Below are 26,482 nucleotides of genomic sequence, written 5' to 3'. Positions count from 1 at the left end.
TTCTTTTGACTCATTGGACATCTCACAGGTCATTTGCATACAGCTTTAGGACCTCATTGCTTAGGTTTACAGTCATGTAGAGGGACAATGAAGGAATAGAGGCAATGCTCTCTAATGGCAGTTTATGAGAATATATTTAGTTTAGGGGGGTTATTTTGCCTGACGGGTTCTCTTGAAGACCGCATTCACACAACTGTTGCACGACCGCTGTAGCCTCCATAGCCGGCAATGGGTGTGCGGAGCGATACGGTGCCGCACACGTGTGACACCGTACTGTTCCGTACCCAGGGGGAAAGATAGGACATATCCTATTTCCCCCGTAATACGGCGCTGTGCACCGTATATATCACTATGGAGAGGGGTGGGGGCGAGAAGCGCTCACCCCCTCCTCCTCTCCAGTGCACCGAAGTGTGCCCGCTGTGCCATTTGTGAGAATTTAGCTTAAAACATGGTTACTATGAATGAGCCTATAGAAATACATGGAACTGTGCGATAACCATTGAAACAACAGCAAGAACATGGCTAAAACCACTGTCGCATGCATGAGGCCTTAGGCTAGGTTCACACCTCACCTTTTGCTAGGAAAGAGCAGAGATCTGCTCTCTTCATGCCCCAGCCCTCGGAGGTCACTGGCCAACTCCTAGCTCCCAAACCGGGAACAGGAGGTACAGTGGGGGGTGGTTGGATCGTGCATACATTAAAGTCGTTTAAGCAGCATATATGCAGCTTCTTTATGCACTAAAAACTGTTCCGATTATTGTATAAAGAAACAAGAATGTCAACTGGACATCTACCATCAGTCAAACAGAGGTGCACCAGCCATGAGGTGAGTTGAGCCTCTTGCCTCAGGCAGCAGCACATGCAGCAAGATGGGGCAATTATCAGGGGTTGTGTAACCTGCTACAAAGCAGGACTTGACACTTAAAAATAGTGTTTCTTCACACTTGATGTCAACATGGGTGACCCTTCATGGAGAGCCCACTTGCTTAAAAACGAGCCTGTTATATAACTACTAGATGGAGTGGAGGGGGCGCTGTTCTATAGCTTACCTCAGACATCCGAGAGTTTAGGTTCACCCCTGCATTAAGGGATGAGTAACATACACAGTATTGTGAGGATACACAAAGTAGTTTTATGACAAGTGAGGCAAGTAAAAATATTCATACAATGCAGCCCTAGGACAGCATAAACCTTGTAACAGATTCCCTTTCTAAGCTAAATAAAAAAATGCTCGTAAAAATATAACACAAACCAATGTCAGTGTCAGAGAAAGTTAGTTTTCTCTGTATGCACTGTGTAATGACAGCTATGTAATGGGCTTTTATAGAGAGTGATAATGTTAAGCTATGGAAGCTATTACTTTTATTTGTGTTATGCAGCTGCCGATGACACCTGATCTTTTACTAGTGCACTAAATATGGTCTCCATTAATCCTCACTACTATGACAGCATCAGAAGAATTTCTCAGTTGTACATTCAAGTAGAGAAAAAAAATGAGGAAAGTAAGAACGTATACAATGCTATAGGCGGAGGGCTGGCCTCCTTAAAGTATAGTGCTTGGAAAGGAGAGGTTAGTGGCACAGAGATCACTTGTCCTAATGTTTAAGGAATTAGGAAAACATATTCTGTTATGCTGCTTCTTAAACCAAAGGCGCCTTGCATAGCCTGTGGTTAGAAAAGATGAAAGACTTTGTGGGATGAGCATGGGAATGGCCTTAATTTAGAGTCCCAACTATGTTGAGTGAAGAAAAAAAATTGGCACAAGCTGTGCTTTCTGTGGGACTGCAGTAGGAAATTAGATGTATAATGCATGAGAATCTAAATTCCAGTCGCTGACATGACCACAGACCCTTAAACTATGCACTAGGGTCTTACATCGCCACCCAGCTCTGACCAGCAACTAGCGCTGGGCCAAAGAGCACTAAAATGATGGCTAAGTAGTGGAGAAATAAGCAAACAATACTTTTACATACAGAATAAGGGCAACATGTCAGAATATCTAACTATATAGGGATACACAGTAGTACAGTTGCCAGACCCTGTAGATAATGATGTCTAGATTCAGCCAATGGTTAAGTAAAAAAAGAAACAACACGTTCTATCTGTAAAACACCAAACAGTTACCATATCTGCCAAAACTCTATTGTTTGTCCTTTGTCTTTGTTGTCATGTATTATCACTATGTCCTGACCTTTTGGGGTTATAGGTGCTGATGGTACCACACCATCTTCTCCAGGCCAGTTTCATGTCTCCTGGCGGATGTGGCTGCAGTTTTCTCTATTTATGTCTTGGCATGTGTACAGGGAAGTTGACTAAGACTTTTGACCACTGAACAAGTGTTTGGTCAACAGTTTGGTAAAATGTATGGCCAGATAAAGAAGAAAATCTAACACGAAGAAAAAAGTCTCCATGAAAACCAGAAGTTCAACGAGAGACAAACAGGAAATTCTAGACACAGAAGTTCTAATGAAATATTAGACACAAGCTATGTAAATTAAGTCTACATGGAGGGCTACCATGTGGAAACATTAAAGCGTAATACAGAAATAATGTTAAGCATATGTGGATAGATAATTCTGCAAATTAATTGTTATAGTTTTATAAAAAGAAAAATCTATTTGGCTTGTTTAAAAGAATGTGTCCCCTACAGGACACGAAAGGTGAATGCAAAAAAAAGGAGTATTGGCTTTGTAAGAAGCATTTCAAGATCCCGGGGTGGCCTAGCCAGTCTCTAGAACCGAGCCCAATTGAAACTATTTGGAGGGACCTAAAACTCAATGGAGGAGAAGTGTCAATCTGTCTATGCCAGAATGCTGGAGTAATTTGCACCTCTATTGTAGCCAACATCATTTACCGATTCCTCTAAAAGGGGACATAAAAACAAGGAGCCTAAGGAGGTATAATAGGAGGCATCCAGCATCCGACACAGTGATTTATCTGGGCAGCAGAGAACTGTCTAGTTCTACTGATGTGATTTGCCAGTGACAGCCCCAAAACCTGAAAGATCTGAAGACGATCTGTATGTACTCCTGGGCTAAAATCCCAACTGCAGTGAGTGCACATTTGGTCAAGAACTAGAGGGAACTTTGTAATTGCAAACAAAGGTTTCTGTACCAAATATTAAACTTCTGTTTTTCTATTGCATCATATACTCATTTCATGCAATAAAATGCTGATTTTTTCTGTCTCTCACAGTAGAAGTGTAACTACGGTAGAAATTACAGACCTCTCCATTCTTTTTGTGGGAAAACTTTAAATGTTTAAATTGAGACCTCTCTATACAAACACACACAAATATCTATATTTATAAAGTAAATAGATAAGTTACACTAGATATAGATATCTTTTTCTATACACATATACATATATTTATGCACATACACATATATCTATCTATCTATCTATCTATCTATCTTAAACGCAACAAACACTGGCAAAGCCTTTGTACTCTGGGAAGTAGCGGAGTATTTTCCCCAGGGCATACTGGCAGATCTCATATTCTGTATACTGAGGCAGTAGGTTAATTAAAGAGTATTTTTATCCTGTCTACAATGTCTGTCTGCGCAGCGATGACTCAGAAAGTACATATTTTACAATGCACCATTTGCCTCTGACAACTAGGATTAATGAATAAAAAAAAATGCAGAGTGCAGAGAACCCAGCTGAGCAAAAAGGAATACCCAAGACTTGTCTCAGGGTTTGGAAATCCTTCTCTTCCTTTTACCTAATCGAAAACCTACCTCCAATAAGAAGAAAATTAATTCAGAATCGGCTCAGCTCAAGCAGAAAATGCAATTTTCAAAGTGATTTACAACACAAAAGAGATATGGCACCTAATAAAGAATAATGATTTAATAAGAAGATCTGCACTACTTTACAGTCAGGTGCCTAAATCTTAATACACTCAGTTTACCAACTAGTTAACTCTTTAGATATCAAGAGCCCACAATATAAAACTGATGGTGTGAAATAGAAACATAAAGTGTCTTTATAAAGAATTTGTGGGGTCCCTTAAGACAGCGTATCCTAGGTCAGTGGTGGTGAACCTATGGCACGGGTGCCAGAGGTGGCACTCAGAGCCCTCTCTATGGGCACCCTCGCCATCACCTGAGCACGGAGTTCACCAGACAGGACTCAAGGCGTCTTACAGTCCCACAAAGCCCAGGAACCTTGAAGGAAGCTTCAATGATAATCCGAAACTTCTTCTCATTTTTTGTACTGTATTGAAATTGCAATGCCGTGACATCAAACATCATCATGTTGCATACAAGTGTAGTGGGTCTATTAATCTGGATCTACTACATAGTGTAAGATAGAGAGCAGATGCCAGTGACTCCCTTCTCTGCATTTACCATTTCACAGGCCATAGCAGTCTTGACCTGTGAACCCTGCACATATGGACGTAGACCATTAGTAGGGGGGGAGGTGAGTATTTATTTTTTTCATACCTTACCTGAGGGGGCTACTAGTTTAGGTGGTAAAACCTGCTGACAGCTTCCCTTTAAATAGCCAATTTAGGAAATTCTAATAATCATTATTAATTTTTTGGAAGGGTAGGGGGTCATTTTTACTTTTTTAATAATCATTTGTTTAAAGTACAGGTGTATTTGACAAGAGGTAAAAATGTTTTGCATGTCAAGTTTCTTACCTGTTGAACAGTTTGTCCGAGTTTTGCTTTAGGAGATCCCGTTCCTTCTCCAAGTCATTGATTCGATCAAGTAGCTAGGAAAGAAAATTGGAACAAATGAATTATATAGGGCTCCATTAGATGGAGACACAAGGTGAGGAAGCATAGCATTGGGGTTACTGTTACGAAGCTTGGAGAGAGATGGGTCAGCTGAGCAGCAGAGTTGGATGGATTGAAGGGTGTTAGCACTCCACACTGTGAACTGTGCAAAATCTCTAGCGGCAGGATAGTGACATCGGTAATAGGGGGTGGTGTGGTTTGTGCAAATGGCCATCAGGAGGCGGGTAGCTTCACTGCATGGTATAGCTCCCCCAGCTTCTAATAGAAGTCATTTTTACAGAATACAGAATTCACAAATGTCCTACCTTTTGACTACTTTTTATTAAAACTTTATTGGGTGGAGAAATGCAGACAAAGCAGTGATTCAGATATTTGGATACTTTCTTTTCAGTTATGACATTCATGGTATGGAATTATTATTTTTAATATTTAATAAATTGGGCACTTTGGGACACAGGGCATTTTTATGTATGTTCTAGGCAACATTATTTTTTTTTTTGTCGTTGCCATTTTTACTATCTTTAGGCCACGTAGAGCCTTTGAACCCTGGTCTGGTCTGGTCGGTCGGGTCTGGTTTGAACATGGCGCTGCAATCTGTGAGAGGGCTCAGCTCATAAAAGGCTGAAATTAGAAAAACATGGCTGTTTTGCCTTGAAAACAGTGCCACTCTGAGAAGACATTACAATTCTACACCTTTTCTTCAATGTCAAACCAGACCCAGGAGAGTACTAGCTCCAAAATCAGGCTACAAGAAAAAAACTGTACTGTGTAAGGCACATTGTGGGCTCCACAAGTGCACCAGCAGGCACGGCTCCATCTCTGGTTCCTCAAGATGGTAATCGGTATAAAGATAAAAACTGAATTTTTATTAAAATGAAGGATTGCTGGAAAGTACAATAGGTAACTTTGGAAAGCCAATAAAGTGCCCTACATATTATAGTTGTTACTTGTGGGACAAATTTAAAACTTGGAGACTCCCTTTAATAAATTTTCATGTAAAATTAAAGTAGAAAAACCTAATCTTCCATAAATAGCATTCATTATATTAAGGCTATACTTTCAATTTGAATACATCCTAACAAGCAACACATAAAAAGGATGAGAACAGTTATGTGTTTTTGGTAAATAATTCATTGTTTTACATTAGCATAAGCACGGCGTATATACAATCAACCATAATAATTGACGTTCATAAATATGAATTTTGGAAACCACGTGGTAAGCCAACAACAGTAACCGCTTCACATATAAAAGGATGAATAGAAGTAGAATAAAATAAATGAAAAAACCCTCTAATGACAGTGTTGACAGGAGATGAGAATTATAAAACCTCTGCCACAGTTGAATCAACTCATCTGTTTTAATGCAAAATTTCAATTACAAGCTCTTTAAAACATGCCAAAGAGAACCACTGGCAGAGAAAAAAGACTGGCTTAGCTTCTAGACAGAACAAAGATGTCTTCTTTTATATGATTTCATTTCATTGAACTGTGACACGCACTGAAATGCAGAGTGGCTGAATTATTAAATGGATATGGCATGCATAATCCCGATTTCCTTGTCTAGCTGGAGAAATGTGCTGTAACTAAACCCCGCTAAGTGAAAAAAAAGAAAAGAATAAAAGAAGGTTAGAACAAAATGTATAAAATGGGACAGAATTAGGTCACACCAAGCTATTTCCCCAAGAGATAATGTGAGGGATATTCCTATAAGATGTTCTAGAGTATCACTGACATAGGCCATCACATTCTGAAGCCATTCTAGGATTTTCCATGTACAGCAGAAACAATTGGAGCTAGAGTTGCACCGATACCAGAATTTTGAGTGTGATATGATATAATGATTATACTCAATATACTCGTACAATATTTCCAAGAAAAGAAAAAAAAGTATTATCTGAATGTTTTGGGTGCAGTCACATGAGGCGTTTATAAACACAGTGCAAACGTTTGGGGCTCAGCCCGATCACATGTACATTTCCATTGAATGGCATCCGATCAGTAACAATCAACCAGTCTTTTGCGAGTAGAGCTTTAATTTTTTTTTGCCAGTTTATTATATGTATTGTAAATGTTGTCCTGGTAATGTGTAATGTGGTAATATATATATGAACCCATTGATTTCTATGGGTCTGTTCACATGTCCGTCTTTTTTTTCTTGGATGTGCAGACTGTGAGAAAAAAATTGCAGCATGCACTATGTAAAACGTACCTCTATAGAAGTTAATGGATCTACAAAATAAACATGGATGACATCCGTATGCAGTCCGTTTGCAAACAACTAGGCAGGGCAAAATTAGATTAGACTCCCATCCGTTTTTCTTTGCAGATGTAAAAAAAAGGATGACATATGGACGTGAAAAAAAAGGATGCGGATACAATAAGGACTGAACACAGAAATCACACATCTGAATTTTTTGTGGATACACAGCGGACACCCCTGTCTAAATGAGCCCTTAATTTGTGTCTTATACATTTTTATTAATTCTACTTAACTCTATTAATTACATGCTTTAAGGAAAAAAAAAAGAATGTAATGATATTTTGAGAGATCTCTGAGCAGATACATCTGTTATCACCCGAGCATTGAGCTTGTGTAACAGTATAACTCTATGGAAGCTCTTAGTTACATAGAATCCTCCCATTGACAGCCAGTAAGTTCAAAGTCTAGTGGATAGAGGCACTAAAGCCAAGATTTAGCAGAAGTATCTGAGAGCAGAACTGTTCTAGATGCCTATGGCAACCAATTAGAGCTAAACTTTCATTTTCCCACAGCTGTTTATGAGTGGTTTCTATGGGCAATTAGAACCATTTTATCTCAGACAGAATCTTACAGGCTCTGACAGTCAGAGCAGGGCATGAGGTGGTATGCTTTTATACCTTTCAGGATCATACTTCTTTAACCTCTTCAAGACCACCATGTTTTTTTAACCTTAAACCCAAACAAGATTAAGAGAATAGTTTCTTTCTGGGGGTCCCTTGTAATGAACTATTCTCTTGGATTTAAAGTTAAAAAACATGGTTGTCCGGGAGGGGTTAAGGAACTGTGATCCTGAAAGGTTTAAAGGCATACAACCTGGTTGCCCTGCTTCTCTGGGACCTGGAGTGCTAGGACTTGTAGTACAGGCTGCTGTTTGCAGAGCGGTTGGCAGACTGAAAGCCTCTGCCTGCGCTCATCCCCCATGTGCCAGATGGGACACCTCCCTGCTAGTACTCAGTAAGCACAATCGGTACCACCATTTACCCTCCTCCAAGGCAGTGTGAGGGTGTCGTTTGTGGTGAAGGGAACTGTTCTCTTCAACGGTGGAGAGAAAACTTCTTTTTAGCCATGAGCTCTCTATCTCTACAGCATCAGGGCAGTTGAAGGCCGTGATGTAGTGTGGAGGACTGAGGTGAGGCGGCTGTATATAGATGTATTAGTTGGGGGAGTGGCGGCTGTTTATGGATGTATTACTGAGGGTGAGGCGGCTGTATATAGATTTATTATCGGGGGTGAAGTGTCTGTATGTAGATGTATTACTGGGGGTGAAGCGGCCGTATGTAGATGTATTACTGGGGGGTAAGGTGGCTGGATGTAGATGAATTACCGGGTGGTAGGTGGCTCTATATAGATGCATTACTGAGGGATAGTGAGAATGAGGATATGTATGTATGCTACATTCAGTGGGGGCATGCATCAGATTTTGTCCCCCCAGAAGCCCCCAAGACCATAATCCAGCCCTGCTTCAAGTGTCACCAGTGACAGCACACAATCTCCCTATTTGTCTCACCGCCCACTTCTTTGCCCACGATCAAACACAGCACGTGCTTTCCGTCTGATTGGTGGAGTGGTGATCACATGGAGTCCCCGAATGGCAAGAAATCCTGGTATTGAACCATTCTGCCTCTATGAATACTGAAAAAGTATTGAAATTTCGATGCATCCTGCAACCCTGGTAGAAAATCCATATAAGGACAGTTCTTGATATTTTTGCTCTGCTGCTGGTCTGACATATCTATTCAAAGGACGTCTCCTCTGAGGATTCCCCTGCAGACAGCAAGTAGGAGTCGGTAGAATAGCAGAAGTCATTCAGTACCATAAATGACAGAAACGCAATATTGAACTGTTGTGAGTACAAAAGGATTTCAATGCATCGTGCAACCCTGGTTGGAGCCTACCCACATTAATGATATAATGATAGCAGAAAGACCCCTCTTACCTTTTTAAAAATTGGTATTGAACCAGCCATAATGTAGACAACTCAATACAAATTAATACCAACCTCTTCAACCCGTCGCTGGGAGAAGGTGTTTGACTGCAACTGCTTCTCGAGGTGAAAGCTCTTCAAGCGCTCCTCCTTCAGCTGGCTATTAAGACTTTCCACCTCACTGACAAATGCTTCTTGACTTGCTTTCATGACTTTTAGATTCTACAAGATAGCAATTTTAGATAAACATTAGTATAATATATTAGAATGTATGTTTTCAGCAATGAAATTTCTACGTAATAAAATGTATGAGAAAAACAGTTAACATCACTGTAATATGGAGCAAAACTAAGCAAGACTAAGGATCTTTAGAGAGGTGAGTTAAAACCCTTTGGCACTGCTCACCTACTTACCAATGGCAAGCCATCCTCATGGCCTCCATTAAACAATGCTTCATCAAACAGATATTTTACTTTCTGTGTAGAGTTATTTGGCCATGATAAAGGGATCTATACAGGGGTTGAAGATATGATGGGGTTTGCAGTTGCAATATCGATCCTCAGGAAGAGCTCTGTATGGTGCCATGTGTTTTTCATCCAATGGAGCAACATTGATTGGAAGAAGCAATGTAGAAAGAAACAAGGACTGGTTCTGAAATAACATCTAATATATAAAGCTGATTGTGTGTATGTACGTATGTCGGCTAAAGGAATCTACATCGTCGCGATTACAGTGACCAAATTTTGCATAGCAGCTCTCTGTGACTCGGAACATCATAGACTCTGTTTTGAGCTAAAATTTTCACCCTGCGCTTTCCAAAATCCACTTATTACCCACCATATTCAGAAGGCATTGTCTGATGCTGCTGTGGCAGCTGGAAGCGGAGCCGTGATTTTTTGCGGTTCTGCCACAGGTCATTAATATGAGCTTTGATATGTTGAATATAATACAGCTTAGGCTGTGTTGACACATCACATTTTGTTTGCATTAACGCGTGCGTTTTTAAACCCATCGCAACAGCTAAGAAGAGGAGATTTGCCTAATTACATTGTTGTCAACATTGCATTTACAAAACACAAGTGTTAACACAATGTTAACGGAAATGTTAACGAATATATTAACGAATGTTTTGTAAATGCAATGTTGACAGCAATGTAATAAGGCAGATCTCGACTTCTCAACTGTGGTGATGCGTTTGAAAATGCATGTGTTCATACAAATGAAATGCAATGTGTGAACATAGGTGTGAAGTATTATGTGAGGTAATATGATAACCACCATATAAAGGAGCCATTGTTTGCTGTGGCAATAAGCAACCAATCAAAGCTCAGCTTCTATTTTGCCACAGGTCATTAATATGAGCTCTGAGCTTTGATTGGTTACTATAGGCAATGAGCATAATACAGCTTATGTGTGAGGTAGAATGAGTGAAAGAGAGACAGGCAAGGAGAGTGAACAGGCAGGGAGAGTCAAAGCCAGTGAGTGCGAGTGAGAGACAGATTGGGAGAATGAGTAAAAGAGACAAGCGGGGAGAGTGAGTGACAGAGAGACAGACAGTGAGAGTAACAGAGACAGATGGGGAGAGTAAGTGACAGAGAGACAGGCGGGGAGAATGAGTGACTGAGTGAGCGAGAGACAGGCAGGGAGCATAAGCGAGTGACAGAGAGACGGACAGGGAGAGTCACAGACAGACATGCAGTGACAGTGAATGAGTGACAGATAGGGAGAAATAGATGCAAAGATAGATATATATTCTTTTTTTGTTAAAGGAAATCTACCATCCATAAAAGGTAGATCCGGTGGCAGGTTCAACTAATATATGACATGTGAGCCTTTTTTAGGGCTAATTCTTAAGTGGCCTGTACATTTTTTAATCTTTTATCACCTTATATGCAAATATCTGAAGTGAAATGTTGTGTAGCTTCATCTCTGGCTATCCCATGCCCCAGTAGCCTCTTTCAGATATTTGCATATTAGGTGATAAAAGATTAAAAAAGTTACAGGCCACTTAAGGATTAGCCCTATAAAGGACTCCCATGTCATTCATTAAGTGAACCAGACACCGGATCTACCTTAAAGGGGTTGTACGGTCCCTGAACCTCCCAAACAAACACCATCTACTACAACAACTTCCACTTAAATTTTGTGCTAATTGATTCATTGGGGCACATTTACTTACCCGGCCCATTCGCGATCCAGCGGCGCGTTCTCTGCACAGGATTCGGGTCCGGCTGGGATTTAAGATGGTAGTTCCTCCGCCGTCCACCAGGTGGCGCTGCAGCGCCGAAAATAATCTTAACGCCCCGGAATGCACCATCCCATAGAAGGTGAAGGTGAGCGCTCCCCAAGCGACACATTTTCGGTTTTTAAATGCGGCGGTTTTTCCGAATACGTCGGGTTTTCGTTCGGCCACGCCCCCCCCGATTTCTGTCGCGCGCATGCCGGCCCCGATGCGCCACAATCCGATCGCGTGCGCCAAAAACCCGGGGCAATTAATGTACAAGCGGCGCAAATCGGAAATATTCGGGTAACACGTCGGGAAAACGCGAATCGGGCCCTTAGTAAATGACCCCCATAGTCTCAGTAAGGAGCCACCGCTGAGAACGTGTGAACCGCTCCATGGACTTTGGCAACACACTCTGAAATTTGGTGATGTACTTTTGCCTTTATGTCTTTGTTATGATGAAAAATGAAAAAGATTTTGGATAATACATGCTCGGTCTTCTCGATCTATTTTAAAGAATCTGTCTGGATAGTCTGCTGTCTGAACACAGTCTTATCCATCAGAAACATCAGTCTTCCTAAAGGTTTTTTAATCTTTTTTTTTATTATTAGCCATAATGATAATGTCAGCTTCTGGATCAATGAAAGGTCAGAAATTATAACATGGGCAATTGGCAGTGCTGCGATACAATGGAATATTCAAGGATAAAAGCCCACGGCAATGAATGATATGCTAACCAGTCGGTAAGGAAGAGCAGTATTGTAAATCAACCACTTTTGAGAAAATCAATACACAATGCTTGAAAGGGCGCATAAGCCTTGGGCAAAGTTTAAATACAGTAAAATGTCTCTCCATTTTCTTGAATGGCATTAAAAAGACTCTCATAAACATGAAAAGGAGAATATGACTATCTAATTTTCCACACTTCTGGACAAGGCAACACATATGAAAGATCTAATAAATAAATGCCTCTCCGTGAACTGCGCCTTGCCTTCGACATGGATAATGCAAATCCTGTTGCAAAGATCAAAAGTAGGATACATAAATATTAATACTATAAAAAATAATATATCAGAAAAAAAAAAATTATATATATATATATATATATATATATATATATATATATATATTATAAATACACAATCAAATATACACGGGAGGTCAAAATTAGAGAACAATGGGGCACATTTATTTACCCGTCCCGTTGACGCCGCCGATCCGGAATGTCCAACGAGGATTCGGAACCCATCTGATGGACCCTTGGTAAATGTCCCCAATGTATGATCACTTGCACCAGGCAGATTAACACCAAGAAATTGCAAGTATCAGATATTGTATTATTTTGCAATGATCTAATTTGCATTTTAATTTCGTCCTTTTACAATATATACAATTTATGAAATGGGCTTAAAATACTTCAATTTTCTCATGTTATAATTCACATAGGACTATGGAAATTGTGTGTTATTCTCCAATTTTGATCCCTCAGTGTATATACTGTATATATATATATTGCACTCAAATAAGACAGAGACAATCAGAGACAGAGACAAAACGATCATAGACAGAGATAGTCAAAGACAGAGACATTCAGAGAAAAACTGAGTCAGAGAGAGTCAGAGACAGACAGAGACAGTCAGAGACAAAAACAGTCAGACACAGAGACAAAGAGATACAATCAGAGACAGAGCCAGTCAGAGAAAAGCAGAGTCAGAGATAGAGATAGAAAGAGCCAGTCAGAGCCAGGCACAGTCAAAAACAGAGACAGTCGGAGACAGACAGAGACAGCCAGAAATGGTCAGAGACAAAGACAGAGACAGTCAGAACCCATCACTGACAGAAACGGTCAGAGACCGTCATTGACAGAGACGGTCAGAGACAGAGATGGTTAGTAACAGAGACAGTCAGAGAGGGTGAGTCAGAGACAGAGACATAGAACCAGAAATGGTCAGAGACAAAGACAGACAGTCAGAGACCGTCACTGACAGAAATGGTCAGTAACAGAAACGGTCTGAGACAGAGAGAGATGCACATATCTATATATTACACACATACACATCAAGGGTTGCACCGATACTAGAATTTTGAGTGTGATACGATATCCAGAAAAGTATTGCTGAATGTTTAGGGTGCAGTCACATGGGGCGTTTACATTGTGTTTAGAAATGCAATGTAAAAGTCTGGTCACATTTGCATTTCCTTTGAAACACATGCGATCAGTAACGGTCGACCAGTGATTTACCAGTAGGCTTTAGTGTTTTATGGCAGTGTAGTATATATATTGTAAAGGTTGTTCTGGTAATCTTAATAAAAAATAGTATATTCAATAGTATGGGTCTGTTTACATGTTCATTTTTTTTCACGAATGTGCAAACAGTGAGAAAAAAATTGCAGCATGCATACAGCGTACATCCATAGAAGTCAATGGATCCGCAAAAGAATTTACGGCACATGCATGGTATCCGTATGCACAGTATTGTTTTCTTCAAATGTTGCAAGCAACCAACTGGGCAGGGCAGGAAGTAGATGAGAAACCCATCACCTTTTTTTGCATATTTGAAAAAAACGGATGAAAAAAAACAGATACGATATGGTCTGAACACAGACATCATGTCCACATTTTTTGCAGATGAGCAGTGGACATGCCCGTCTGAATGGCCCCTTATTTTTTGTCTTTTTGTCATTTAATTTAACTGTATTATATGCTTAAAATATTATAATCTCCATAAAAATAATAATTCATAATCATCATCTCAGTAATAATAATAATCTCCTCAATACTAAGAATAATCTCTGAGAAGATCGCTCTTTATATACCAGTGCATGTAGCCTGTGTCACAATGTAACAGTGAAGCTCTTAGTTACATAAAATCTACCCATTGATAGCCACTAAGCCCATAGCCTAGAGCAGTGATGGCGAACCTTTTAGAGCCCGGGTGCCCAAACTTCAACCAAAAGCCACTTATTTATTGCAAAGTGCCAGCACAGCAATTTAAGCAGTAATTTATTTCTCCTTGTTCTTTGACAACTTTCAATCGTTCAGCCTCCTAAAGACACCAACGCAGTTGAAAAGAGGAGGGCAAATTCGCATATCATTGTAGGACGATTCTGTAGTAAGATTCTTTGAATCCTGTCTGGTGAACTTCATGCTGGGTTGATGGCCTGGGTGCCCACAGAGAGGGCTCCGAGTGCCACTTCTGGCACCAGTGCCATAGGTTCACCACCACTGGCCTAGTGGATAGAGGACCTGTCTCTCTATGGCAGGTGAGTGTGGAGGTTGTGGGTTCAAATTCCGGGCTGGGCAAAAAAAATATTTAATTGAATTAAATAGAGACCTTGGGGCATATTCGCAGCGGGATACATCAAGAGGCTTCCGCCTCTTGATGTATCGGGGCGGGAGGCTGCGAAGCGCTTATCCTACGCCAGGCAGGGCCTGGCGTAGAAAAAGGCGCAGCCGGCGACTCTTCACATATGAAAAGTCGCCGGCGACAGCAAGTTCACAGGCGCGGGGACAGTAACGCCACGCACCCTCCGCTCGGCCGGCCGCGCCCCCCCCTTCACGCCCCACTGGCGTGAAGGTAGCGGATTGGGGCAAATAATCGCAAGTGCTAGCAATAAGCTAGCATTTGCAATTATTTCAGGGTGCAGAGGTCCTGATAAATATGCCCCCTTGTGTCTGGGTAAGCCCTGGGGGATGTAGACACTAAATATAGACAGATATCTCCCTGATGATGTGGTCCCCGCTTTGACGCTAACCCGACGCATCTCTCAAAAGGATTCTCTGCGCAATGTCTGCTTTGGAGAAGCCTAAGAAGATGTAGACACCATATATGGACACATGATGATATTACCCTGATGACTTGGTCCCTGCTTTGCCATTAACCCGACACATCCATAAAAAAAGATTCCCTGCGCGATGTCTGTAGAGCCTGTGGAAGTCATTCAGTACCGCAGGTAACAGAAACCTGGTATTGAACAGTTCTGGCTTTAAAAGTATGTTATAAGTACTGTGATTTCGATGCATTGTGCACCCCTAAATACATCTACACACACAGTAATGAACGGATTATTAACTGATGTCTACTGTTTTATATTATTTTATTTTTATTACATTCCATGGAGTAACAGCAAACAGAGATGCAGAAATCGTTCATACAGAAGACATAATATGTATAAGGTAAATGGAACAACTTACATCCTGAAGCAGATGGAACTTGCTCTCCAGTTCGGTGAAGGCCCGGTTTTTGTCTGCTAGCTGCTTCTGTAGTTTAATCGTAACAACATTATCTTTGATTGTTGTCCTGTAGTAGATAAAAGGATGTATACTACATTAATACATACCATACAGCACATAAAGAGATAACTAAACAATCTTCACACAAGGTCCAGAGAGGAAAGCTAGATTTATTATACCGAGGTATTGAGCCCCTATTAGCTAATGTGACCGAATACTTGAATTTCTTACTAGAAAGGAATGGAATGGAATTAGCAATTGGTTATACCGGTGACTGCGCGCACTGGTCAACCGGGAAAGCCCTGGGGGAACACATCACCTGACCATACAGGCACCCTGCACCCAGTGCCGTTTGCACGGTTTTTGATAGATGTGGCCCAGTGAGTCTGCTGGCAATGTGCAAGCTACTTTTTTTAAAAATTGATTTAATAAAAGGTATAAACTAATGATTTTTATATAAAACTGGGTATATTAAAAATTAGATTTAATGGTGAAAAACTGATGGCATGTTCCCTTTAATGCCTGTGTACGTACTGTATAGTTAATTAGGGATTAGTTAGTAAGGGATTTTACAGCTATAGAAAAATATGTCTTTAGAATAGGCCATTATTATCAGGTTTGTTAATGTTAGGCCATCAATGTTTTAGACCCTTATAAAGAGTTTTCATTTTTCACTTGTTTCGACTTTAAAAAGAAAAACCTCACAAATTATCAATAGTTTAATAAATAATGAAATTTACTATCTTACCTTGAGATTTAAGAAACTGGGAAACCATTTGCATCTGTTCAACTACTTTGATACATGTGAAGCAACAATTAAACAGCTACCAGATGCCAACTATCATAACATTCACACGTCAGACACAACGCTCCACATACCGCAATTCAACACCCGGAGATAAAAGCACTGGCTGATGTCAGTAATTTATGAACTCAGTGCTCATAACATGGGGGGAAAAAAAAATCTAATTTTTATGTTTTCCCGGGATAATAATATCTCAAAAATTAGAGAAATGGTAAAACTAAAGCACAATTGGACATTCTATGACTGACAAGCCTGAATCTGGAACATTTTTATCCCAAATAACTAATAAATAAGCTTGTGTATGACATATTCTTCATTTTCTGACTTCTTGAATTTCTTTACAGTAAGCTTGGTTTTGGTACCATGTGGTACCTTTCTTACATAACCTAAGATAAAAATCTACTCGAAAAGATAAGAGGTGTGAATTTGGACGCCAATACTCCAGCTTCAGCAAGTGGGAAGAATTTGCGTTTACTAGACAGTCTGTAAATGTGCCAATTAAAGAAATGCTACAAATTCATGGGATCTTGGTTGATACTCCCTTATGAATTTTTAAAACTACTAAATATTCCAGATGGGGGTTCTACAGACAGGTCAGGAAAACATTAAGAGACCACTGCATATTTTTTCGTTTCTGTGATTTTTCTCTTCATTACAACAGGTCTCCAAAATTTCAAGCTACAAAATTGGTATTTATTTACAGCAATAATAAATTAAATTAATGTTAAACTGATTTAAAAGCAGTGCTCTCAGACCTCAAATAATGCAAAGCAAAGAAGTTCATATTCATTTAGAAACAACAATACTAATGTTTTAACATTTTCAGAAACAAACAGTTCAGAAATCAATATTTGTTGGAATGAACATGACTTTCCACGAGTATTCAACACTGCTTTCGGGTGACCTTATGCACAAAGATTTAAGCAGTTCTTCTTTGTTTGATGGCTTGTGGCTATCCATCTTCCTCTTGGTTACATTCCAGTGGTTTTCAATGGGGTTCAGGTCTGGAGATGTGCCTCCAGTGCTCACCCCATGTCTCCTCATGCATCCCTCATGGCTCCCAGGGTCTTCCTAGCAGTGCGGGCAGAGGCACATCTATGCGCTATACCCGCACACATGCTGATGTCATAACATTTATGAGGACACAGCGCATAGACGAATCGCTATAACTTTTATAATAATAAGCATAATATATTATATACATTTGAATATAAGCTGTGTGGGGATTTTGCAGCACAAAACCCAAAACTTATGCTTAAAAACTTGTCTTATATGCGAGATATTATATATATATATATATATATATATATATATATATATATATATATATATATATATATATATACACATACATACATACATACATACACACACACATATATATAGAGAAAGTCCACACAGCACACACAACCAACCACAGCAGTAGGTACACGGCTAATAGGGCAGGTCCTCAATAATATGAAAAAGAAAAAAAGGCAGCACGTTTTGTCTCTATATGAGCCTTTTTCAAGCCGAGTGATTAGTGTAGGAGGTGAACATATATATACAAAATAATCAGTCACATGACTGCAATATTACCCCCCCCCCCGCCCCTTTGATTGGTATCATACAAAATGTGATAATTTTGGCATAAAAACTTACAAAGTGCTTACATAGATATACTGACATAGAATAATTATAAAGTAATATGATAAGGTGCATTGTTTATAAACCATTTTCTAAAAACAATACAGATTATAATTCAGTTAGTGTTCAAAACATACAATATAAATTTAAAAAGAGTTTGGGGATAGCTCACCATCCCTCATGAAAATGGGTAGTACTACTGGAGGAGTTTGCATGGGGCACTGTCAAGGGTGCTCCTATATGTACCCCCGGACCTCTGCCACTGTGCTTACCTCTCCTTGTTTCAACGCTGGCTCCGGCTCCTAGGGTGCGCGCCGGCTTCCAAAGATTTAAAGGGCCAGTGCGCCGATATTTGGCGCTGGCCTGCTGCCAGTTCTGATAAATTCTCAGCCCCTTCCCATCTACCCTGATGGATCTCTGTGCCTCGTTTCCATTGAGAAAGCTTGTTCCTATGTCCTCCGCCTTCATAGTGATTTCCCGTTTGTGACCTCGATTCCGTTCCTGACTCTGATCCCGTGCTGCCTGTCCTGACTAATTCCGTGCTGACTATCTTGCCTTTCCTGACCAGGAGTTTGCCTTACAATTCCGTACTTCGCCTGGGTCGCCACCGCGGCAGCATCTCCAACCTGCTTTGCGGCGGGCTCTGGTGGAAACCGGGTGCCACTTAGGCTCCAAGTGTCAGCTTACTTCATCATCCGCGGTGGTCCAGAGGATCAACTACCACTGATCCATTACTGGAGGAGGCTGCATGAGGTATTTTATTACTGGAGGAGGCTGCATGGGGCATTTCATTAGTGAGGGGAGGCTGCTGGGCATTTTATTATTTAGGGAGGCTGTGACCAATACACTTCCCACCAAAGGTTTATACTCGACTTAATAAGTTTTGTGATAAAATTAGGTATACATACATACAGGTAAATATGAATTTGGTGACACAAGATTTATAATTTTAGGCCATTTTCATTTTATTGTACTTCCATTAGCACAATATATTATGCAGTCATTGTGAAACTGTATTTTAAAAGGCTGTGCCTCTGACATGAAATAGAGGCATCTAGAGGAGCCATGGGGGCTGTCACGAGTCCCCTAGTTACCATGTACTGGCATTGGCACCCAAATATACATATTTGCCCTTTCCTGGTGAAACCAAAGATGATTGTTAATCACCGAAGAATCTATAGGGTTAATTCTTCTGGAACATATTCCTCTCTATAATCAATACCCCTGCTTCTGGGTCTGTATTTCTGGTGTATAGTAAGAGTGAAAGATAGGAGACCACCACCCCTCCAATACCTTCAGCATGTGGCCTTGCTCAATGCTCTACTGTGCACAATGCTAAAGCCATTGCATTGATTTGCACAGAGTATATTCATAGTGTCAGGAGACAAACTGTATGATTTCTAAAAACTAAAAATGAGTGAATGTATACTTAATAAAATAACTTATGGCTGCTACATAATAACGTGTGACTATAAAGGATGGGCAGTGATAAAGATAACAAACAGAAATGCATTGTACGTATACACCCGATGGAACATGTATGTGTCTTTGTGGGTGGCAAAGCATTGTTAACGTAAAGCAGGCAGAAGTCTCAAAAGAGATTTCATGGATAATAAACGACATTTTGAGAAATCTTTGATAACCTTTCAATATAACGCAGACTGTTTTTTTTTCTAGCACTCCTCGACACTTGTGCGCATATTGGAAACATTGTCACAAGGCAATCTTGAAACCAGAAAACCAACTACAAAGCCCCAACATCTGTAATCCAGCTGAAGACCTGAAATGCTTATTTTTATTCTAAGAAAAATCAAAGCTCGATGTGTTTTGGCATTGCCTTCCTCATTGTCCTTACAATGAAGATAAACAAGCTCGGATGACTGGGTTGATTCCCAAAAATAAAGAAAAAAAAGTGTCCTAATGTTGAAATAACAGACGCCTTGAACGCAATACACCCATAAATTAGGGCTGTGATGAGAAGAAGTGGTACTGCAGTCCTATGTATATCTTACCATGGAAGAAAGATTGCTCAATATGTAGTATATTAGAAAATATATCTTCAGGAAAGTGGCGGTACCTTCTGACACACTCGCTATCAGTCTTGGCATGGTAAATGCTTGAGAAGAATGCATAGAAGAAGAATACACAACTTTGTAGTTGGCTTTTTATAGAACCTTTTATATATCTATTATTTGATAGAAGCTCTGATCAATATTCAACATCTACTGCTGAGAATTTTTTTTTCTATTACAAGCCCAGAATGAGCTAAAAATCTAAAAAATTCTCACCTCAACAATTGCCTCAAGTTTTATTGTAATACTGCTCTGTCCTTTACCATCAAAATCAATTGTGATAAATCAGGGACACTTACTCATAGATCCAGGCACCATGACTGTAGTAATCATCTTATATTAGTTATCCACGGCCTCCTTCCTTCTACAATCAACTTTTATAATTCTGCTAGGATTGTGGGTTTCTGCTGCAGATTTACAGGCTGCTACACTATGCAAGTAGGACTAACCCCACAATCCTACCCCTATGACTTATGTGACCCGGGATGCCAATCTGACTACAAGGGTGGTAAATAATGAACTTGACTTGTGCCAGCTGCCTACCCAGCTTCTGAACTACAAAGAGCTCAAAGGCAAAAGGTGCACTGCATAGTTAAAGTATATATTTGATATTGATGAGTATCAATTGGGTATACACTGGCTATAGACTAGATGGTACATATGGCAGTTCAGTGGGTACTATTCACTTGAGAGTCATGACTGCCCAGCCAGACACTGGTCTTAGTGGTGATTTTACAGGATCAAGAAGTCACGCCTCTCGCTTGACGTCACCTCCCTCTACCAGCAAGGGAAAGCGAGATGTGCTGTGTGCATAATTATCAGCCCGGAGTGCCAGACATCTTGTTCTTGCTCTGTGCTACTAATTATAACTTTCTTTTCTAGCCAACCTGTAAGTCTCTAGAAATCCTTTCAGCTAAAAAGAAAAAAACATCACAGAGCACCTTAACATTTTAAAAATGACTGATGTGTCATAGTTGTAGGAGTTGCCTGATGGGTTGAAATGTGATCACTGATGTAAAGGCAGAGACTTTGAATGGGACAGTGGTGTGTATGCTTAAGCATTGCTTCACTAAAATGGAATGGGAGGGGGGCACAGGATCCGAAATTCTCTAGATCACAATGGATCCCAGTAAACAGACACCAACCGTTCAGGCACCAAAACCTATCCTGGAGGTTGCAATTTTGGAGAAAACCCTTTGAAAAATTATCTAAATGTTGAAATGTTTATTCCCTTTTGTTCTTTATTGAAATCCAGGTTGAGTTTTACAGCATTTTGAGTAGAATAGCCATGGGAGGTAATATAACTACATGCTAGAAGTGCACATAGACAGTGTGACACTGGGGGTTACACGTGGTGTGAAGTAACCGATTTGTCCCTATGTAATTCTTATAATTTATGACGTGCGTGACACATTCCCTACCTAAGACATTGTTTGAACTTCTCCCCCTAACTTTCATAAATCGGATTAGGAATTCCTTTTTTTACCCTATTAGTCCAAATAATCCTTTTGAAGACGTACACTCAATGAGCATCTGGACCAAAAAAAATAGAAACCGTTGAGAACTGGGCAAGCTTAAAAAGGTAATATTCTATAAATGTTTTTACAAGCGACCAATAAAATATGTTTAAAGCGCTTTTATGACTTGCACAGCATATGAATTAATATACTTTCCTCTCACCTATTATTTCCTATTCTTGCAGTTTTTTTCTTCTTTACATTTTCAGAAAAAAAGTATGTTTATAAGCTTTCTATTTTAATAATAATTTTGGATCAAAGACTGAAAAGATACACATGCTACTTGTAACTCCGGATTCTTTACTAATGATGCATTATGTAGAACACATGCAAGAAACACAGCACAGTGTTCCTGTAAGGGGTCACAAAACATGAAGAATAAAAAAAAAGAAAAGAAACTTGGTCCAACATCAAAGCCTGGAGAGCTAACTGGCATGTTGTTGCCAAATCTTACTGGCCAATTATACATTCTAAGCACGTGGGACACAGTGATCAAAAATGTTTTTTTTTTCTTCCAACAATAAAGAATTTTAGTTTCCACTTTGAACTGCCCTACAAAATGAAACTATAGATTTTTTTTGTTTCATGTGTGTTAGATTTCAGGCAAGAAACTCATCTAAAACTTCTGTCCTCTGCCAATACACCTTAAAACATTAGATCACAATATGGGGAAATCCAGACCATCTTTGAAGAAGATAAGGTGACCATAGGAGAGGATCTGAAAATGTCCTGAGCATAATGTCCATGAACAAGGTTTTCCAGGGCCCAGCAGAGGCTCTAGTAGCAGCCATGCTTCAGTATTTCATACACTGGTCACAAGGCTAACTAGTAGCCCAGTCCGGTTCAAGTCCATGTGTATTATCTGCAATACCAAGCACAGCCATTATACAATAACTGGAGTTGTGCTTGGTGAGCAGCGAAGCGACCACGAAGCTAACAGAATGCTTTAGTCTCCTTATAGCTGATCGATGAGGGTGCTGGGTGTCTGACCTTAAAAGGCTTGGTCATCAATCAGCTTCTGGCCGGCCATACGGACACGTCCCTATTCACAGCATTGTATATGCGGGACGGATGGGTGAACAGTCCGGGGAGAAGCTGAATGCAGCGCTGCTTCCGCTGCCATGTTTGTTTACATGGGGCGCGGGACACCCATAGGGCGCGGGACACCCATAGGGCGCGGGACACCCATAGGGCGCCGGGAGGTTTGTAAAGTGTTTATTTTTTTTCAAGCAGCCCCCTCCCGGCCACCTCTGTATTTTTTTAGAAAGTCTCGGACAACCCCTTTAAAGGAAATCTATAGTCAAAATCAAGCCAGGGGCACTTATAAGAAGATTACCATAGTCACAGTGCCTGGATCTTTATTTGTTATCCATGTTCTCCTTCCTTCTAAAATCAACTTTTAAAATGATGCTAAAGCGAAAGGAGGGCTCTGGGAGGGGACCAGAGGTCCTTCCATGCTGTAGATTTACAGGCCGTTATGCTGTGCAAGGAGCACTTCCCTCCTCCTGCTGTGTGCTGAAAGATGCTCTGTTTCAGGGAAATCATATCAGGTAGAATGGGGGCAGGAAGGAGTGGAGACAGTGTAACAGCCTGTGAAGCCAAAGCACTGAGGGGCACTGATAACACCCCAGAGCTCCACAGGTTCATTAGAATAATTCTAAAAGTTGATTTAAGAAGGAAGGAGGCCAAGGTTAACAAAAATAAGAAGGTTACCACAGTCACAGTGTCTTGATCTACGAGTAAGTGCCCCTGGTTTATTATGATGGATTTTGATGGTAGATTTTCTCCTGTAATGCTTAGGGCATTTTAGAGTCACTGGCAGGAGGGTTTTGGACATACTGGGAGGCATTTACTAAGGGTCTGATTTGCGGTTTCCCGACGTGTTACCCGAATATTTCCAATTTGCGCCGATTTTTCCCTGAATTGCCCCAGGTTTTTGGCGCACGCGATCGGATTGTGGCGCATCGGCGCTGGCATGCACGCAACGGAAATCGGGGCCAAACGAAAACCCGACGTATTCGGAAAAACCACTGCATTTAAAAAAAAATAAGTGTCGCTGGACGCGCACTTACCTTTACCAGGAATAGGATCGTGAACTCCGGCGGACCTCAGCGCAGAAGCGACACCTGGTGGACGTCGGAGGAACTGCCTTAGTGAATCGCCGGAAAACCCGAACGCGCCCCTGGATCGCGAATGGACCGGGTAAGTAAATCTGCCCCACTGTCCCTCTGTTTCCGAAATTCACAAATTAAAAACAAAAATAGAAAATCATTTATGAAAACAGGTACCTGTCATATGTTCAAAATTGTATTTCAAAACACTTGATTGACACAATGGGGCAGATTTATCAAGCTGTCTGAAAGTCAGAATATTTCTAGTTGCCCATGGCAACCAATCACAGCTCTCCTTTGAAATATTCATGAGCACTGGTAAAATGAAAGCTGAGCTGCAATTGGTTGCCATGGGCCACTAGAAATATTCTGACTTTCAGACACTTGATAAATCTGCCCCAATTGTATATATAGTCGATAAAAAACACCACCATTATGAACCCCAAATACAAACAAAATAAAATCTCCAAATTTCTTTAATCACAGAATGCATTAAAATAAATGTCAAACTATTATTGCACACTGCAGTGGGGATTACATGAGTGTATAATTTTACGTCCCCTATACAAACTGTAATCCTATATCTGTAAAACTCTAAATATAATGCGGTAACCTGATTGCTTTCAATGGGCATAATACATGTGCTTTATTACTGTGGCATTACAGATACACCTGGATCCCCTGTGCTTCATGAGTTTAGAGGCAATAACTCGGGTTCTGATGAACTGCAGGATGTCCAGGTCGTGCATCTGATCTATGGATGCTAAAAGCACCTGTTTTATAACCATTTGAAGATGGCCAAATACTAATTCAGTATATAATATTACGTTTTTTTTGGTGACAGAGTGCAAAAATGTGCTTTGGGGAATTGTTGGGAATTATGGGAATTGTTTTGGTCTGTCCGAAAAGTATTATACAGTACTTTCCTAAATATGATCCTTATTATCACCATTAATGAGCAGCAGGTATCACTAGAGAAACCGTCAGCATAGAGAGGACAGAGACAAGGAAAGTGTAAAATTGGAACTTATTGTGTGTATTACACTTATCCGTTGAAGCTTTTGAGGTCACATGGTTGTAAATGTCTCTAGGTCATGGTGTCAATATTTGGCCCAATTTAGTACAGAGAAGGGTTTAGATGGGCAGGAAAAAGTTTCTCTACATTCAGGTAGGCAATTATAGAATACTATAACCAAGGAGGAGTGCTGGACTTATAACTACAGACAGATTGATGAGACCTATCCTACTGTGATTACACGCAATCCCCTTGTTTGTATTCTAGGCTATGGTTTTGAATGGCAGCTGTCGGAGAATCATAGATTAGCAGTACTGCGTTTGCTCCATATAGCCAAGAAACTTATTGCCGTCCATTGGAAAGATCCTGAACCCCCACAAGTCTCAGAATTAGTTTCCAGGGCCAATCTCTTACTACGACTGGGTAAATTCATTAATCCCCATATGGGGCTCATGGCTTGATACCCCAGGTCCAGCTCCTCTGACTCTCACTAGAGAGAGAATACTTCAAGGCATTATAAGTTAACCGCACCATTATACCTATTAGAATATGTCATGCAGCGCTGGTATAGATCTGTGATTCTCTGACATTATTATTTAATGCTAAACCAAATTACTTCTTCTCCACCTATGAATATTGCTATTTGATCTACTGTGCAGTATGAGACCCTTGAAAAGCCTAAATGTGTTCCGGATGGCCTCTTCCTGCACTTCATAAGCCCAACCAGATAAACACAAACTGCGTACTATGGACACTTGCCTTTCGTGGACACCTGTTCATTTTACCCACAAGCAGGGGAGGGGAGGGGAGGAGGTTGGAAGTAATGGTATGCTTATTGATTATGTTGTTAAATATTATTGTTGGTTACTCAATAAAAATGTATATGATCAAAATAAATATTGATGGAATAGGTGATCAATACTGTAATATCCCTTCAGTTATCCACTGTGGGGGATACACTCTCTAACATCATTGCCATATTCTTGAGTGGTTTATTAAATTGCCTCCTATTAATCTGCGTTTCACAATTCGTTGAACTGATTAGATTTTTAAAGACATGTTCACATATGAACTGAATCTGCTGTTTCCAAATAGAAATTCAAGATAGAAGCTCCAAAAAATACACTCCATAAGTCTTGTATTCATCCTGCGGAGCTGCAATCCCACGTTGGTCATTTAGAAAAATGGAAAGAGTCAACCAGCGCCAGATTATCATTTGCGCTATTGGAGTACCAGCACCGAGCCCTGCAATCTACATTATTTAGTGAGGGAGCCCCGGCTTGGAGCACTAATAGTGCCAATGATTGCGCGTTGCCCACTTTTTTCCCTATACTCTATACAAGCCAGTCTGCTGCTCCATGGAGACTGACCTACCCCTCCTCTCATCTAAATAACTAGCACCTAGTACCAGTAACCAGTACCTACGTTTTGGCTGGCAGTCAGCTCAGCCAATCAGTGCTAGGTATGTCACCTCACTTGTCACTCTGCCCCTCACCTTCACTGGATGAGTGAGGAGCTGACATGTGGAAATTTGCAGTCAGAAGGCCAGCAAGTGGAAACAGCTCAACATCAGAGTATATATTAACCGCCCGTGCTGTGATATCACTGTGTACCGACCCCCCCGTGCTGTGACATCACTGTGTATTGACCCCCCCTGTGCTGTGAGATCGTTATGTATTAACCCTCCTGTGCAGTGAGATCGCTGTGTATTGACCCCCCTGTGCTGTGAGATCTCTGTGTATTGACCCCCTGTGCTGTGACATCACTGTGTATTGACCCCCTGTGCTGTGACATCACTGTGTATTGACCCCCTGTGCTGTGACATCACTGTGTATTGACCCCCTGTGCTGTGACATCACTGTGTACTGACCCCCTGTGCTATAGATAATGTTTGTCGGGGTACACTGTGGTCAGTTGCGGTGTGAGGGGTATATATGATATATGA

General features: G+C 40.6%; 1 protein-coding gene across 1 annotated transcript in view; it reads right to left on the bottom strand.

The window, feature by feature from the left end:
- RPGRIP1L (RPGRIP1 like) overlaps positions 1 to 26,482 on the bottom strand; it is a 91,183-nt gene that overhangs the window by 47,086 nt on the left and 17,615 nt on the right. The window contains exons 7-9 of the mRNA XM_072117656.1: positions 15,353 to 15,458; positions 9,009 to 9,155; positions 4,649 to 4,722 (exon numbers count right to left, since the gene is read on the bottom strand). Coding sequence (XP_071973757.1) covers positions 4,649 to 4,722; positions 9,009 to 9,155; positions 15,353 to 15,458 — 327 coding nt within the window. The remainder of the gene's footprint in view (positions 1 to 4,648; positions 4,723 to 9,008; positions 9,156 to 15,352; positions 15,459 to 26,482) is intronic.

This window comes from Engystomops pustulosus, chromosome 7 (genome assembly GCF_040894005.1).
Source record: "Engystomops pustulosus chromosome 7, aEngPut4.maternal, whole genome shotgun sequence".
Lineage (NCBI taxonomy): Eukaryota > Metazoa > Chordata > Amphibia > Anura > Leptodactylidae > Engystomops > Engystomops pustulosus.
The sequence above is the reverse complement of the archived record's forward strand: the minus strand, read 5'-3'. Positions and strand labels throughout refer to the sequence as shown.